Here is a 15,509-nt window from a genome sequence, read left to right as displayed (position 1 = left end):
TTAGCAATTATTTCTTTTATAAAAGCATTTACCATCTTTTACTCTTTGGGGTCTCCTCTTGTGCTGAAGAAATTACTGCACTCGGTGATTTACAAACTCAAAGAGAATAATACATATGAGGTTTTAATCTCATGCCATAATTTAGGCTCACAGAGTGAGGTCAGCTGACTTTTACGCCTGAAACCATTTGGAACAGAGTCAAAGCTGTAACATTAACCAATAAGATCTAACTCAACTCAAAAGAGGCACCATTCAAGTACAAAGAAATTACTCAGAAAAGCTGATTCCCAGCTATTTCAAAAAAATTGCAGCAGATAAGAGAGTTCCTATGCACTGCTAATATCCTGCTAGGCACAGAATGAGCATATCCACACTCAGGCCAAGGAAAAGGCATCTCTGCCTATGCTTCCTTTCTCTGACTGCTGGCAATGCTGCATATCCAAGGAAAAGCATAAGAACGGGCAGGCATTAATATTATTGTCCTGGTATGATTTTCCCATCTACAGCCACCTCAGATGTCCTAAATAATAAAATATATATTTTTAATGAAGACATCTTTGAAATCCTAGTCTAGAATGCAGATTGTACTCAAACACAGGGAAGGTGTCTCATGATACCAAGCCCTGGTTCTCACAAGGGCTTTGCACCCCGACCCTTGGGAGGGTGGTAAGACAATGAGCAACCCAGCAAATTTCTCGAGCAAGACTTCTCTGACACAGGTTCTGGACCAGTTGTCCAGGGAAGGTGCTCCTGGTAGCCCAACTCACAAGAAAGGATTGTCCAGATTTAGAAGCCAAAGACAAACTGAGCTCCAGCAGCTGTGAGATGGTGAAGCTAAAGATCTTAAAGGAAGCGGAGGCATGCAGCAGACCAGACCACGGGTTCAGCAGAGGGAACTCCAGTTTGTTCAGAGTTATGGTGGGCAAAATCCTACAGAAGCTGCCTCTAGGTCAGAGGAACAGAGGACAGGTAGTCAGTCTCAAAGTCAATCTTCTCAATCCAGAACAATCCTGATGTGCTGGAAAACATGCAAGCATGAGAAGAGGCCAGCCCAGATGCACTCAGAACTGCTGACTGGGCTCAGTCACAGAAGGAAGTGTGTAAGATGTGTAAGCAGGATCAGATGACCAAGGAGGAACACAGTACTACCTAATCATTCAGGGACAAAACTAGGAAATCCACAGCACAACTGCAGCTGCAACTGGCACTGGATGCAAAAGTCAGCAAAGCTTTCCAGAGATACATCAACCACAAACAACAGGCTAAGGAAAGCACGTTTCCAACTGCTGGACAGCTGGTCTAGTAACAAAGGAAAGGCTGACGTACTCCATGAGCTCCTCCTTTGGTCTTCAATTGCCTTGGATTCCCAGGTCTCTGTGCCTGGTAGCAAAGTCTAGAGAAAGGAAAATTATATACAATACAGGAAGGTCAAATTAGGACACATGGGATGAAAGGCAGTGTCCTTTGTTTTCCCCTATTCCTCACTTGTCTTTCTCCTGTTTCATTTCTCCCCATGATCAAAAGGTTCATAATGAGCAATTTAGATATAGAGAGAGTGAAGAATTATATAATTCAAATTAAGAGTGAGAGGGCAAAGACATTTTACTAGATTCTTCTCTAAGCAATACAGTTAAATCTTTATTTCGTCCCACATACATGCATTTCTATCCTCTCACTTGTCTCAAAACTCAGGAGTACTGAAAAACAGGTATCCAAATATCTACTATACCCATAAAGCACTGGGAAGACTTTACACAGCTCCAGTTGCACAGGAGCAAGAACAAGTGGAAGCAAAAAGAAGTATGAGTACTAGGGGCACAAGAGCAGCAGCATGATTATGGATAGAAAGAAAGGGTAATAGGTCTATTATTGAGCTATATTGTGGAAACTGGCATTTCAGATTATTACTCATAGCAAAAGAAAGCCTCTAACAGAGTGAAATGGGGAAGGATTTTTTTTTTTTTTGTCAAGACCAATTATGTTGGTAACTACAGTCTTCACAGCAAGAAATTAATATCCCTGGTGTCAGCTGATATGGTTGAATACAAAGAAGAACTGTTTAGGTAATTACACACACAAAAAAAACCACACTAAGAATTTAGATCAGCATCCCTGGCATGCAAACAATATGAAGCAGAACTCACAGAAACCTCCAACTTCTATTAGGGACGTGTAGTTTAATTATGACTTAGATTGTATGTACTCAGTAATTTACCAGTGTGCTTTACAGAACCTATTTCTACTATTGCTGTTTTCCCAAATATAACAGCAGTAAAATCAGACTGAAATAAACCTTCCTGACTATTACAGCATTCCATTTATAAAGCAGCCTTAGCCCAGAAATGGCTCCAACATCTCACAACTCTGACCACAAGAAGGATCTCTTTCCTGGAATGTGTCACTATTACAAGGGCAGGTCCTACTGACTGCTACAGTAGTTTCAGGTTTATATTGCAAGATCCAGTTTTAATTTACTAATAACCTTGAAGACTGGAAATTCACATGCTTTGTAATTGTCTCAGACTGACTTTTTTTCAAATGCATACAGGTAAAATGTTCACCACGTTCAGATGTACTGGCTGCAGATAACACTTTGATCTAACTTTGTTCTTTCTTTCTCTATAAAAATCGACTAAAATTTGACCAATTACATTGTTTCTCAGCTTGGTAAACCACAAAATACATAACATCTTACCATGAACCTTGAGACTAAGCTTAGAACAGAAACCCAGAATATCTCAGAAATTCACTGGGTTACAGAAAAGATCAAGCCCACATCAGCAGCAAACAAAAATGCAAAATCAGCAGCAAATGAAGTGTTCTGATCATTCCTCTAGAACGAGCAGCTTTTGTGCCTGGTGAACTCCTGTCTGTTATGATAATCCTGTATCCCTGACTTCACCCACTCACAATGCAGCTGCAGCAGCTCAGCGACACAAGTGATAAAAGGCTGTCCAAGGGGATTCCAAACCGCCCAAGGAAACCCAGGGAAGGTTACTTCTGCAGAACCACGAAAGGCATTTCCAGAGAGGTGACGTAACTTCTATAAAGCACCACAGAGGTTACAGAGCACCTCTAAAGAGCATTACAGAAGTCAGTTTTTCAATTGAACTGTCTCTTTAAAGACTGAAAGCTAGACCATCACACTGGCCCTGGCTATATAGTTAATTAAATGTAAAGTATGTAAAGAAATGTAAATGTAAAGAAAAAGAATACTGAAATTCATTACAGTTCTCTTAGAGTTTCAAAGTTGTTTAAACAGCACAGCATGCAGACCAGGACAACACTCCACCAGAAAATTCCCAGTAGCACATAAGATAGATACTTTCAACACAATACGATACAACCTATGTTTCAGTCTTTTTAAGAGTGGTAAAAACATTTTGAAATAGCAAATAAAAACATTAAACAGCTGTCCTTACCACTGAAAGGTGTTAATTCGTACTCTGTTCTTAAAAATTAGTATTCCACCTGACATCACTCCAATCATTATTTCATTGTTACTCTGATCCTTTAAAAGAAAAGAGGAAAATACTTGAAGAACAGTATAAATATCTTTTGAAACCTCATATATATTCATTCTCATCTCTCTCTAAATAAACAAATTAATGTGAAAGGAAATGTGTTTTAATAAGACAAATAAGAAATTAAAATATTCCCTCCTATTTAGGACAAATCTGAATGTTTGCTCTCAGTTCGTCATAAGCTACCACAAAATTTTAATTTCTCAAGTTAGATCTTCTGTCTTTCACCAACTTTGAAGAAGTAAATACGCAAATATTCTGGTTTATTAAGAACAGCAGCACTAACACACAGGCTTGGCATTTGCTACACTAATAGCAACCAGCAACTTAAATGCCTACCTGAAAGGAAATTGCAATCTCAGAACACAGAGAGGAGAGATTCTAAAACAAACAATATCATAAGCTTATGTAAATAGCACATTTCTCTTGAAATATCTTTGCACTCTAATCAAGCACCTGCTATAGAACTATCAATATTGTATTTTTCCATTAATTTCAGAGGAATACATTTTTACATTGCAACACTAGTTCATCCAAACTTACCCTTGCATAGTGCAATTCAACTCCATAAAGTTCTAAAGTACGTGCTGTATTGAGATAATTGAACTCTGCTTCTGCAGGAGACAACCCTCTGAAAGAAAGCAGCTAAATCAGAAATGTTCTAACACGACCTCCCACATCAGGCTCCCCAAGTGAGTGCAGACAGAAAATCTGCATTCATTTTAATACTTCTATCCCCACCCTGAAATCTGAATTTCCTTTCTCATGATAAACAGACTATATCCCAAAAATTTTAACAGAGAAGAACTTATGTTTCCAAAATAACAGAAGTCTTGACAAGAGCCTACAATACATTTTATTTTAATGTACTTTATCATTTAAATGTTTGTGGAGCCCTAGAATCTGGAAACTAGTTTTACAATCCTGTATTTGGCATTGGTAATTTAAGGTTAAATTACCATCAATTCACTCAAATGCCTTTACCCTAGCTAAGAGTTTTCTAAGCCTTTATCTGAAATTTAACTTAACATTCTGTAGTTTTGAAAGCAAACAACATGACCTGATCAAGCAAATGTTTTATAAATATTGTTTACATTTTGTTAAATTGAACTGACAAAAGGCACTTAAATTCTAAAACACAAAGGAACCATCACTGGAAAGTACTACAATGTTACATACTGAAAAAAAAAATATTTTCCATTGCTTCACTGCTTTTTCCTCTTTCTGAAAGGTCACAGACTTGCACACAGAAAAGAACACACACTGAAGAAAAGGACTTTGTTACTTCTAAAGTAACTTTTTTACTGGTGAGAGCATCATGAAAACAAAGCCCTTATGCTCAGAACATTCCCAAAGACTGAAAAAAAATCTTAAAAGAAAATATATCCAGCTAAGTTCAAATCCTACATAATATGCACAAATACTGTTTTCAGAGTACCTTTAACTTAACATGTTCATTATTTCACTAATTTAGATACAGATTCTATATCTGTATACAGATTCTGTATAGACTATCAATGGTATTTATTAGACAGGTATTTAATCTAGAAAAAAAAAGAAATCCCATTATCTTAAAAGAAACAACAAAAACTAACCAACCAACAAATCCAACACCCCGCCCCACCCCGAAAGCTTAAAGAAAAAATACTATTTTGTTTTATATAATAGCACAGCATCAGCAGTCAGGATTTGACAAAGTCAGTATCTTCTGATGTAAATCCTTACATGTGCTGCTGATGTAATTTTGCTATTTCTTTTTCAAAGTCTTGAGGCTGGCTAGGGATGAAAGAATATTCTGAGAGGTAGCCTGGCAAGTTTTCTGAATGGTTGTAGTCTCCCAGCTCGGCTAAAATATTAAAAAGAGAGGTTATTGTTTATCATTGATGTGCTTGGCATTGTGCAGTGCCCCCAGATTCACACGAGTCTGCTCCCACATAATTTACGATTCACAGGAAAGAAAATAGAGGAGACATTTCAGCTCCCGTTTTTCCTTCTGAATAAACAGTCACATACTCAGTGAATATCATAGAGATTATTTACAAACACCTTGGATTATGCACTTATAAAGGAAGTTTGTAAAGCGTTTAGTTTTTTTAACAGACAAATTAATCCATAAATGCAGTCATTACAGCTAGCACTAAGTAGGATATATAGAGAGGATAGTATTCAATTTTCCTCTTACTCTTTTGCTTGTTTTCATGTGATTACACAATTTTGTTCTTTTAACACTACAACTGCTATTTCGTCATGAAGAACTGCAAAATCCAGCCACTCATTCAGCACCAAGATACATTCAGAAGCATTAGAAAAATATTTTTTACACATTCAATTGTATGTACGGAAAAAAGTACACATACATACACCTACATTGAAAGTACTCTACTTGAAACTACTAAAAAGTGCATTTACATAATTTGTAACACTTTCCTAAAATTACAATAAGTTATGATCACATTTGTCAGAAAACAACATATAAACAACATTTGCTACAATTCTTTGAGGCTTTCTAACTACAGTAAAAAAAAAAATCAGCTTTAAATATCTGCAATCCGTGTAACAGATCTACAGTGATAGATAAGAAAGATAAAATGAAAAGTGGATAGATAACTGTAATATATCATGATATGGGGTCCTGGGCAGGCCCAGTAGCACTGACAAGGCAGATGAAGGCACTTACGGAGCAAGAGGATGAGGAAAGGAAGGGAAGGTAGGAAAGAACTCCAGGTCACTTGCATCACTACAAACAGATCCTACTTTAAATCCTTTAAAAACTAGAAAACTGGACCAGGTTTTATAACAGAATGCATTCCTTGCTGAAATCCAAGAGTACAGGGCTGAGATCTGCTATTTACATGTATTTATAAAGAATCCAGGAAGTTTATTACTAGGTAGGTACAGGAATCATTAGCTAGAGCTCTGCACAATGAAGAATTTAATGTTAGCAGGATCTCATGGAAAAATGTAAATACAACACACTGTGCATAACCACCACTTCTACAGTATTTCAAAAAAACCCATATTGTGTTCCTAGTACCCCAAAATGTAATCAAGTTTTCATAGTTCCTGTTCCCAAATACTTTATCTTTCCTAAGACAAATCCCTATGGCATGACAGCATTTGCAGCAAGCGGTGAAGCGTGGGAGTTCTGTTTAAGAAAAACATTTCTATTTCATGTTCTATTGATCAACCTAGAAAAAGCTGACCACTGAGCAAAACCATGCATAAAACATGATATTGACATTACTATATATTTTAATGAAAATATTAACGTGGACACTATTTCTCTGATACATACAAAGTATACAAAGTGCTACTGTGGGTGTAAATATCTTTAACAGTAGAAAAACACACGAATGGGAATGAATATATTGGGATTGCTTAATTTAAGCTTATAAAGAAAAACTGAGTGAGGAAGGAAATAAAATCTCAGTTTTCAAGACTCATCTACTCACTGGATGGCTTAAAATTGCCAAGACAGGTATTGAACTTTTTAGCCAGATAGGACCAAAACTCTCTTTTCCACACCTATTTGGAGGTTCATTGTATAGTACGTCAAAAATGTTTTAGTGTCTTAAGAAATACTTTTTAGCATCATTCTCAAAGCAAAAGCCACAACTCCATGCCTCAGCATACACAAGAAGAAAGCAGTACTGATTTGGGGGTTTCTAACAGCATGGCTTTAAAGTATTTTTTCCATAACCAATTCAGCAAAACATTCTGGGGGAGGACAACCAATCAATTTCCCTAATCATGAGAAAATTAGCACCATGCCCACAAACACCACAATATAATGCTACACAATGTACATCCATTAGAAATTAATCAATAAAACAGTCTATCTATTTCAGTACTAACAAGTACATGAACATTAATTATACTTACATTGAACAGCATAGGAAGCCAGAAGAGCAGCAGTATTATAAGGACAGGGCAATCTGTTTTGTTTTTAAAATGATAAATAAATAAAATTACGTATTTCATATGACATTTAGCTGTTTTGAAAACCCTAGTCTTTTATAGTCTATGGACAAATTTGACAGGTAATTATTATAAACACTTCCACTTGCATACACAGTGATTTATTCTTAATATATTTTTAGTTTTGCAGGCAAAAATCTCTCATTATTTACTTTTTCTTGATCAGATTTGCATTTAATGTTTAACACAAGAAAAATGTCTTACCTTCCAGTAAGAATGTCCTGCTTAATTTGCAAAAAGTACTGGTACCTTATTTAGAAAAGCAAACAAAAAAATGCCATAATTAAAAATAAAATTATTCCATCATTTTTCAAGGGCAACACTTGACATTTTGCATGCTATTTCCCAAACTCTAACAGGAAATGAAATTTTGCTTAGTAAAATAATAATACAACTTTGCAAATAAAATGACTTATAGGGTATGAAGTTAAACATTGTATTTCACTAAAAGGCTACAAATTTCACATTCTTCCTCGTTTGTACAGCAACCACAAGTTGAAGTTTGCATCTGTATGGAGGTACCCTCATAAGAATGATTTGTACTCCAGGTAGACAGAACTAATTTATTCTGAGTATGTGATACTGCAGTATAAAATAAATTAATATATTAATTATTCCTAGTATTTTGGAATTACATTGCCATTACAAAAGTTGTGGACTCTATTATCTCAAACACTCTCAACTTCCCTTGAGCTTCTAAAGTTTTCTTTTAATTATGATGTGAAAAAAGCTTGTTTTAGAAATTCATCTAGTTTTTCCATGCCCACTCTTTCAAGTCAGGAAGGAGATGGATATAATGAAAAGAACGGCCAAACATTTTAAAACAAAAACTGTTTCCCACCAAACAGGGGCAGCAGAAAGACCATGACTTAAAAACTCCAACAAGATGGAAAGTACAAACAAATTTCCCTCTAAATTACTTCCTTTGTTTCTCCAACAAAACCCAAATATTTTGTTAATGTCTTGGAATGAATCTTTTGTTCACTCAATTTAGTTCCTTCATATTTCACTCAGAGTTTTAGAAAATTTGAAAGAACTATAATGTTTACATCAAGTGACAAATCACACCTGCTACAAAGCTTCACTGAACTAGAGACTGCAGTGGGGTACCAAACAAGATTTATCAAGGTGGCAGGATGTTAGCAAAAGCTTAAACTTTCAGAAGAAAATTCCTTGTAACAGAGGATAAAAGCTGCTGTAGAATTTGTTGCCACCTCCTTTTAAATTTTTTTAATAGAAATGTCACTGAGCGGCAAATTTAAACATCATTCCTGCTTTCCTAGAAGTTTCAACCCTATATTATTACTATTATAATAATCATCTGGTTGCCTTTGTGAAGTTCTGATTCAAAAGCTGGGCTATACCCATTCATTATAAATACCAACATTACTTATAAAAAGCATGGAATATTAACTATTTCCTAGTAACAACTTCAACTAAGAAATAAAGCCAAAATCTAACACTTTATTACACATATATGACTTCTCACAACTCTGTAGTCTTCAGAAACTGGATTATCTACCACTTCAAGGCTTCCACAAAGATTTCCACAGAGAAATCCATTTATTTACAAGCTATACAATATAGAAAGGTAAATCATTCCATGTTTGTAAGAAAATGAGGGAAAACATTTGGGAACTGACAAGCAAAGAGTAGTCCATGTGCTCAACTCCTACAAAACCACCTAGAAATTCTTTAACTGCCCAGAAAGGCAGGAAGCTTAGTTTAGAAGGTATTAACCTCAAGAAGTTAAAACTTAGCATTAGCCAGGCTTTAGAGATTTCAAAATACTTCAAAAACTTAAAATGCATATTGAAACAAACAAACAAAAAAATAGATAAAGCAAGTTTCTTTACTGATCAATAAATGCAATAAATTACAAGTTAAATTTATATATTAAATGGATATGCTTCACATGCTTTGCTTGAGCATCTCTGCACAAATATACAGCTGCACCTCCATTTTATTTGCCTTTTTTGGTATAAAGCTTTATTAGAAATATTTCATGATACTTAAAGCACATCTTGATTAAGGGACACCAAGCAGAGTTCATCTTGTGCCCACTGTTTTCAGTGAACAGTGAGGTTAATGGCTTGTTAGCCAAGCAGCCCAGTTTGAACACCGAAGCCTCACATATTATTGAGCAAAATGGGAAATCAACAGAGGCTTTAGCAAAGCAGATCTGCAAAAGCCTGAACAACAGACTCCACTAAAACAACAAAGGCAGCACTGCACTACTGTGTTCTCATCTTGCTTATATAGCTCTAGCTAGGAAAGGGCAGGACAGAATCATTGCTAATGGAGCCAACGCTAATAAGCGATTGTTCCTGCCACGAGGAGCACTAATGAAGCTTCACTCCCTCCCCAGACAAGTTCCTGAAGCGAAGCTCTCCAGCACACTGAGCCCCTGCTGACCTCTCCTGACCTGGGGCATTCAAAGCTGCCTCACTCCCAGGAAAGCACAGAGGTCTAAGAAGACACGAGCTTGCACTGAACCCTTCCCTGGCATCTCTTCATACTGCTTCGTGTGTCCAGCCATTCCTCTGTTCTCATGGAATTTTTAAAAACTGAGCATTTTGGAACAGCCTCAGCTTCAGCCAGAATTGTCACAAGTTTGCACTTTCTTTTCTTTCCCCTTTTTGACATGGGAATACTGATTACGTGAAAGGACCCGTATTTGTGACACGGTATCCTAACTTCACTCCACAAAAACCCATGGATAATATTGCTCTCTTTATAATAATTCCAAATACAAATGAGTTTTCTCAGGGGCAATTAGGCCTATTAGCAAAAAAGGCAGAGCTGACCTAGATACAGAAACCATACATTATTTCTCATTTAAAAGAAAGCTGTGTTTATAGCTTTGTATTTAGAGAATAGCACTTCGCCAGTTTTCTCCTTCTTTATGGTTTACTTCACGCTGATCAACATTTATCCTTTTTTTCATCTCCTCAGGAATATGACATATTTTCCTTTAATTCAAAAAACATGTTCTTCATTATTTTGATAAAGTAAATTGCCAAATCTTCCTAAAGTAAATATTTCAGTAAAACGAAGTCTCATCCAGGATCTCTGGGACTCATTTTAGTAAATTCTGTCTGCATAGATATGTGCAAAATTTTGTCCAAAATATGACAAATCAAAGGAAATGTGGACTCAAATTGTCACAGTTTTGGTACTTAGGTTTCAAAAGCTATCCTCAATAATTTTTTTGAATGGGGCTGACCTGTTTTCAGAATGGCTGACATCCAAAAATTCCAATCTGTCAATTTATGCCATTTATGTAGAGGGCCAGAAGTAATTAAAAATATGGAAAATTTGAGGCATTTCTTCAGGGTCTAATTGCAATTCACGAGCCTTTGATTCTTGATTCACAATGAGCATTTTCTTCAACGGATTTCAACACACCACTATCAAAATGAGCTTACATGATTCAATCTACAATTACAACCACAGAGAGATTAATTTTATTTTACTAATTGGGGAGGAAGGTGTAAAAAAATGCAGAATGCTCAGCAATTTTCCAGTGACAAAGAAGAACACCGGGAAGGATAGAATTAAATTTGCACTTATTGGTAAATACTGGGATTAAGTTTTTCCTCTTTTCCCTATTTTCCCTTTTCTGTTTCTATTTGGTAGTATCTGCTTCATGTAATTACTTCACTTTGCATATAAATTCGTAAGTTTATTCACAGATACAACTGCATAGTTCATATCTGTAGTTGTCAGACAAAACTTAGAAGCTTGTACATTCAACAGGAATGAGTTAAAAGAAAATTTCCATTTACACTTTAAAGAAATTAATGACTGTTCTAGAGAAGTATTGTATTGACAAAGCAACCAGACCTACCTTGTATATTCTTCTTGGAGCTTGTTTGGGTCACCTACAAAAAACTTAACTCTGAAGTTCAGACTGTGAGGAGATCCTCCTATGGTCAAGAAAAGTTATTTCTAATTAATCAGGGCACCCTGGAAAAACAGCATAACAACAATAGATGAATTGACAAAATACATACATTACTCACTTTTTAATTGTTTCCTGATAGGTTTGTTTGGATCCAACCACCTCTGGAAAGAGACAAATTATAACACCAACTTCAGAGAAACAAAGTACAAATCACAGCCTTATACATCAAGAAACTGGAGCTTTTCTATCATTTTTACTTGGTTTTTTAAATGCCTCTCTGCCATACACAGGCTTATTACTGATTCTGGAGACATCACCACTATCATCAACAACTGCTGCTGCTCTTCTTTCCCCAAGATTAATCTATCTTGTCCAGTTACCTGTTTTACAGCAGTAATTCTACTTCGAGTTGCTTCCATGATTATCACAGGAGCCTGAGAGAGGTCAGAACCCAACTATGCTGTGTTTAACAACTGTCAGCAACTCTTTAAGAACTACCTATGGTAGTGAAGAGCTGTAAGCAGGCTCATTTACCCAACTCAGAAGTTAATTTGTTTAACTACTTCGGACTCTGGATTTTGCGTGTCTGGCACATCCAGGGAGTGATCCCAGTGGCTCAAATTGTGAGCCTGAGTGTACACTGGTACATCACTAACTGGATCTTGGAAGCCAGAGAGTCAGCACTCAGCCTCCTGGATTAAGGACAACACAATAATTTTACTGAAAAATGCCAAATCTTGATTGTTCCTACAGGAGAACATGGCTGTGTACAGGCAAAGCTTTATAAAAATCAATGTGGAAAATTTCAGATAAAAGTACGGCTGCCTGGAAAGTTCTGCAAGTTGTTTAAACCACTGCCCATCAGCAGACCCAGCAGTCTCTCTACACACCAACATAGTCCAGGTAACTCCTAAGTCTGTCTTTGGTATAAATCCTGTTCAGTTCCTTGTGCTGCCTTGCAAGGCAAGTCCACAAGCCTCAGGACATTGTTACAGAGACACAGCTCCTATAGAGTGACAGACACCTAACCCAGTACAGCACACAACTCCTTCACACTTATCACAGGGCTGTTTTATTGTTTTCAGGTGAGGGAGGAGGATGCAAACACACAGGTGCCTGGGCTACCTGATGCACACTTTGAATCTAAAGTTACTCCTGTGTCATTTTATTCATGAGGAATAACAAAAACGATGACTAGATCCACATGCTATATCCTTGTAGTAGTTAACTCAAGAGGAAGTAAAAAGGCAGTTTGATACAGCCTCAAGAGCATGGTTATCTAAAAAAAAGCCTCATACAGGTTCAATTAACTTTTACGACTTAATGTAAAAGCTTAAAAAACACTCTAACCAGGGATATATATGAACTGTATATAAGAATCCTTCAAAACATGCTGAAAGATACTTGATTTTTACTTTGATATTATTATAAAAAACCACAAGTGTTCTGCAATTCATGAGATCCATGTTTAACAAAATGCCAGAGGTTTCACACTCAATTAGTAGAATCCCCTTCTCCTCATCATCTTTATCTGCTGCTGCTTTAATGATATATTAGCAATATTCTGCTCTGTTATTTCACAGGTAACTGGAATATTTGTCAGCCCAATACGGTTTCCTTGTCCAAATGAACCAAGTGTAAAAATAAATGTGTATCAAAACCTGAAATTAGTCAAATCCATCGATTCTTCAAGCTTGCATGACTAATATTGGTCATATTTCTTTTAGCTCTGACACATTGTTTTCATGGCAGCTAGATATGTGCTGAAGAGACAAAATGTTAAGAAATAAAAAACCCCGAACTTTCAAGTATGTGCTTGTATCAAATACCTGTAAAGGCATTCTTTCAGACTAACCCTTAATCAGATCCTTGTATTACAGTGTTGTGTTCATCTGCTCCCAGACAGATAAACTAAAAGACAGTTTAGAGATCTACCCTTTGGAAAGCCAGATAAATTTCTGAATGTTGAGTGAAATATTGAGCAATATTCTTAGACAAAGCTGAAAAAGAATTCAGCCTTTTCTTCTGCTTGCCTATGTTTTTTCAGCCTGAAACAAAGTTTAGAATAAAAATATTACAGAGGCAGTCCACCAATGTCTTAACAGAACTGTCAACAAGTGAATGTAGCTGACTTTGATGCAGAAGTTGGGAGGTAAGTTTTGACCCCATCACTGTGCTGCACAGCTAATAAGAATTAGGTAAAGAACTGTCTTACAAGGAATAATACTTAGCTAAATTGCACTTTGTAAAACAAGCATTGACCATTTGATACTTAGAAAAGAACAAATCCAAGAAGCCTTCTTTAGGCAATCAAGTCCCAACAGGAGCACTGTAACTAGTGCAGTGAATGTTACATTTGCATCTCTTGGTTTCTACCTGTGATTTACAAGGTTTCAGTTGTGTAGGATTTCCTCTCAATTAAGCCCATGATCTACTGTAAAAACCCAGTTCCAGGGAGTCCCTTCTTTGTTCAGGTGATGGCATGACTGCTCTTGTCAGGTACTGGACTATACAAAGCCCTGTTGACAGATCACCAGGTATCTGGGCTAGAAACAGGAACTCCATAGACAACTATCTAAAACCCCCTCGTTACTCTGTCAGTCCCAGCGACAAAAACAACCACAAAACAAACTTAACACATATTGACTATTTTTGACAATGATAATGCAATCTAGTAAACAGATATACTAAAACAAGCAATATCCTTTTAAGATATTACTTCCTAAGCACAGAACTCAATATTTTATTCCAAACCTGTGACTATTAACATGTAATTTTATCATAACTACAAGATGATACAGACCCTCGCAAATGACACTTGGGGAAGATGGCACCATCTTGCAATGGCTTCTATTTACTTCTCTTTAAACAACACAGAGTGCAATGATGAACATGATTATGAGTTCTAAAACTATACTTATAAAACAGAGTCAACTTACAGGGTTATCAGTAGATTCATCAGCCAACTGTAAACCAAAGTAATCTCTCTCTGTCAAATCGAGATGCTTGAAGACTACGTCCAATAGAACTTGGCCCTGATCATGTTTCTGCAGAGAAGAAATACAGACCTTTTCTTTAATCAATAAATATATACAACTGGACACACAGATTTCAGGCAGGTAGAGCAAATATAAATTCTTTTAGATGTGCTCTAGCAGCACTATTTTAAGTATCATGAAGTGTATCCCAGCAGCACTATTTTTAAATGAGCTTCATCTCTTTTTGAAACATATGTAAGGAAATCATTCTTCTTCTCAGTCATTTTCTGACAGTAAGAACTTCTCACTTCTCAGCTAGCTACATGATTATTTCTGAAAGCCTTTCATTAGCCAAATTTGATATTTAAAGGGAGGACAGAAAAGGAAAAAAACCTTCAGGAATTAATAAAGAACTCGGTGCAAACAAGTTTGGGTCACTGAATTCAAATGCACAGATCTATACAAATTATCCTTCCTTATCTGAAAATCTATCCTGATTTTAAATGAACCAGCATATTGAAAATGTTTCCAAAGTTTAATGGCAGAGACAGCTGAAACATTCAAATATCTAACCAACAAGTGTTATTTACATACCTTCTAAGATAGCACTTCACTCTACATGAATTAATTCAAAGTAACAGAGTAACAGTAACACTTCTTTTCAGAGTCAAGTGAACAAATTCGATTTCTACTACAGGGACAAATGTTACGCACAAACTGATATAAAAAGAATCTGTAGTTGTTAGTACCTCGCAATTTTTTGCCTAACCTGAAAATACTGCCAACATAGTAATTGAAACTCTGAGTATGTCATTATGACAGGACTCAATAAATACATTTGGTGATATCTGAAGGGAGTTTCCCAAAGAAGTTAGAAGTGTCCTAGCATCTTGAAATACAAAAGACAAGCAAAATTCAGCAAGAACTGTCAAGAAGAAATATGAAAGAGATGATTGATACGGCTTCCATCCAGATTTTCTACTTTTCTGTCACCAAGCAGAGAAACTTCTAATAATGTTCTAGGTGTCAAGTACTATTGCAGCTACAGTGGATTCGATACATCTTGCCTTGTTTGCTGTGGGCAGTAAGATATTTTAGAGTTTTAAAACAAAAACCCTGCTG

General features: G+C 36.2%; 1 protein-coding gene across 2 annotated transcripts in view; it reads right to left on the bottom strand.

Moving 5' to 3' along the window:
• Positions 1–15,509, bottom strand: part of PTPN4 (protein tyrosine phosphatase non-receptor type 4) — a 110,714-nt gene that overhangs the window by 48,673 nt on the left and 46,532 nt on the right. For both annotated transcript variants that reach the window (XR_010080817.1, XM_063400835.1), the window contains exons 3-10: positions 14,349–14,456; positions 11,528–11,570; positions 11,353–11,431; positions 7,707–7,751; positions 7,407–7,459; positions 5,250–5,370; positions 4,068–4,155; positions 3,423–3,511 (exon numbers count right to left, since the gene is read on the bottom strand). Coding sequence is in view for 1 of the 2 variants with exons in the window: in XM_063400835.1 (XP_063256905.1) it covers positions 3,423–3,511; positions 4,068–4,155; positions 5,250–5,370; positions 7,407–7,459; positions 7,707–7,751; positions 11,353–11,431; positions 11,528–11,570; positions 14,349–14,456 (626 nt within the window). In the remaining variant the exon portion in view is untranslated. The remainder of the gene's footprint in view (positions 1–3,422; positions 3,512–4,067; positions 4,156–5,249; positions 5,371–7,406; positions 7,460–7,706; positions 7,752–11,352; positions 11,432–11,527; positions 11,571–14,348; positions 14,457–15,509) is intronic.

This window comes from Prinia subflava, chromosome 6 (genome assembly GCF_021018805.1).
Source record: "Prinia subflava isolate CZ2003 ecotype Zambia chromosome 6, Cam_Psub_1.2, whole genome shotgun sequence".
NCBI lineage: Eukaryota > Metazoa > Chordata > Aves > Passeriformes > Cisticolidae > Prinia > Prinia subflava.
This window is presented reverse-complemented; position numbering and strand designations above follow the sequence as displayed.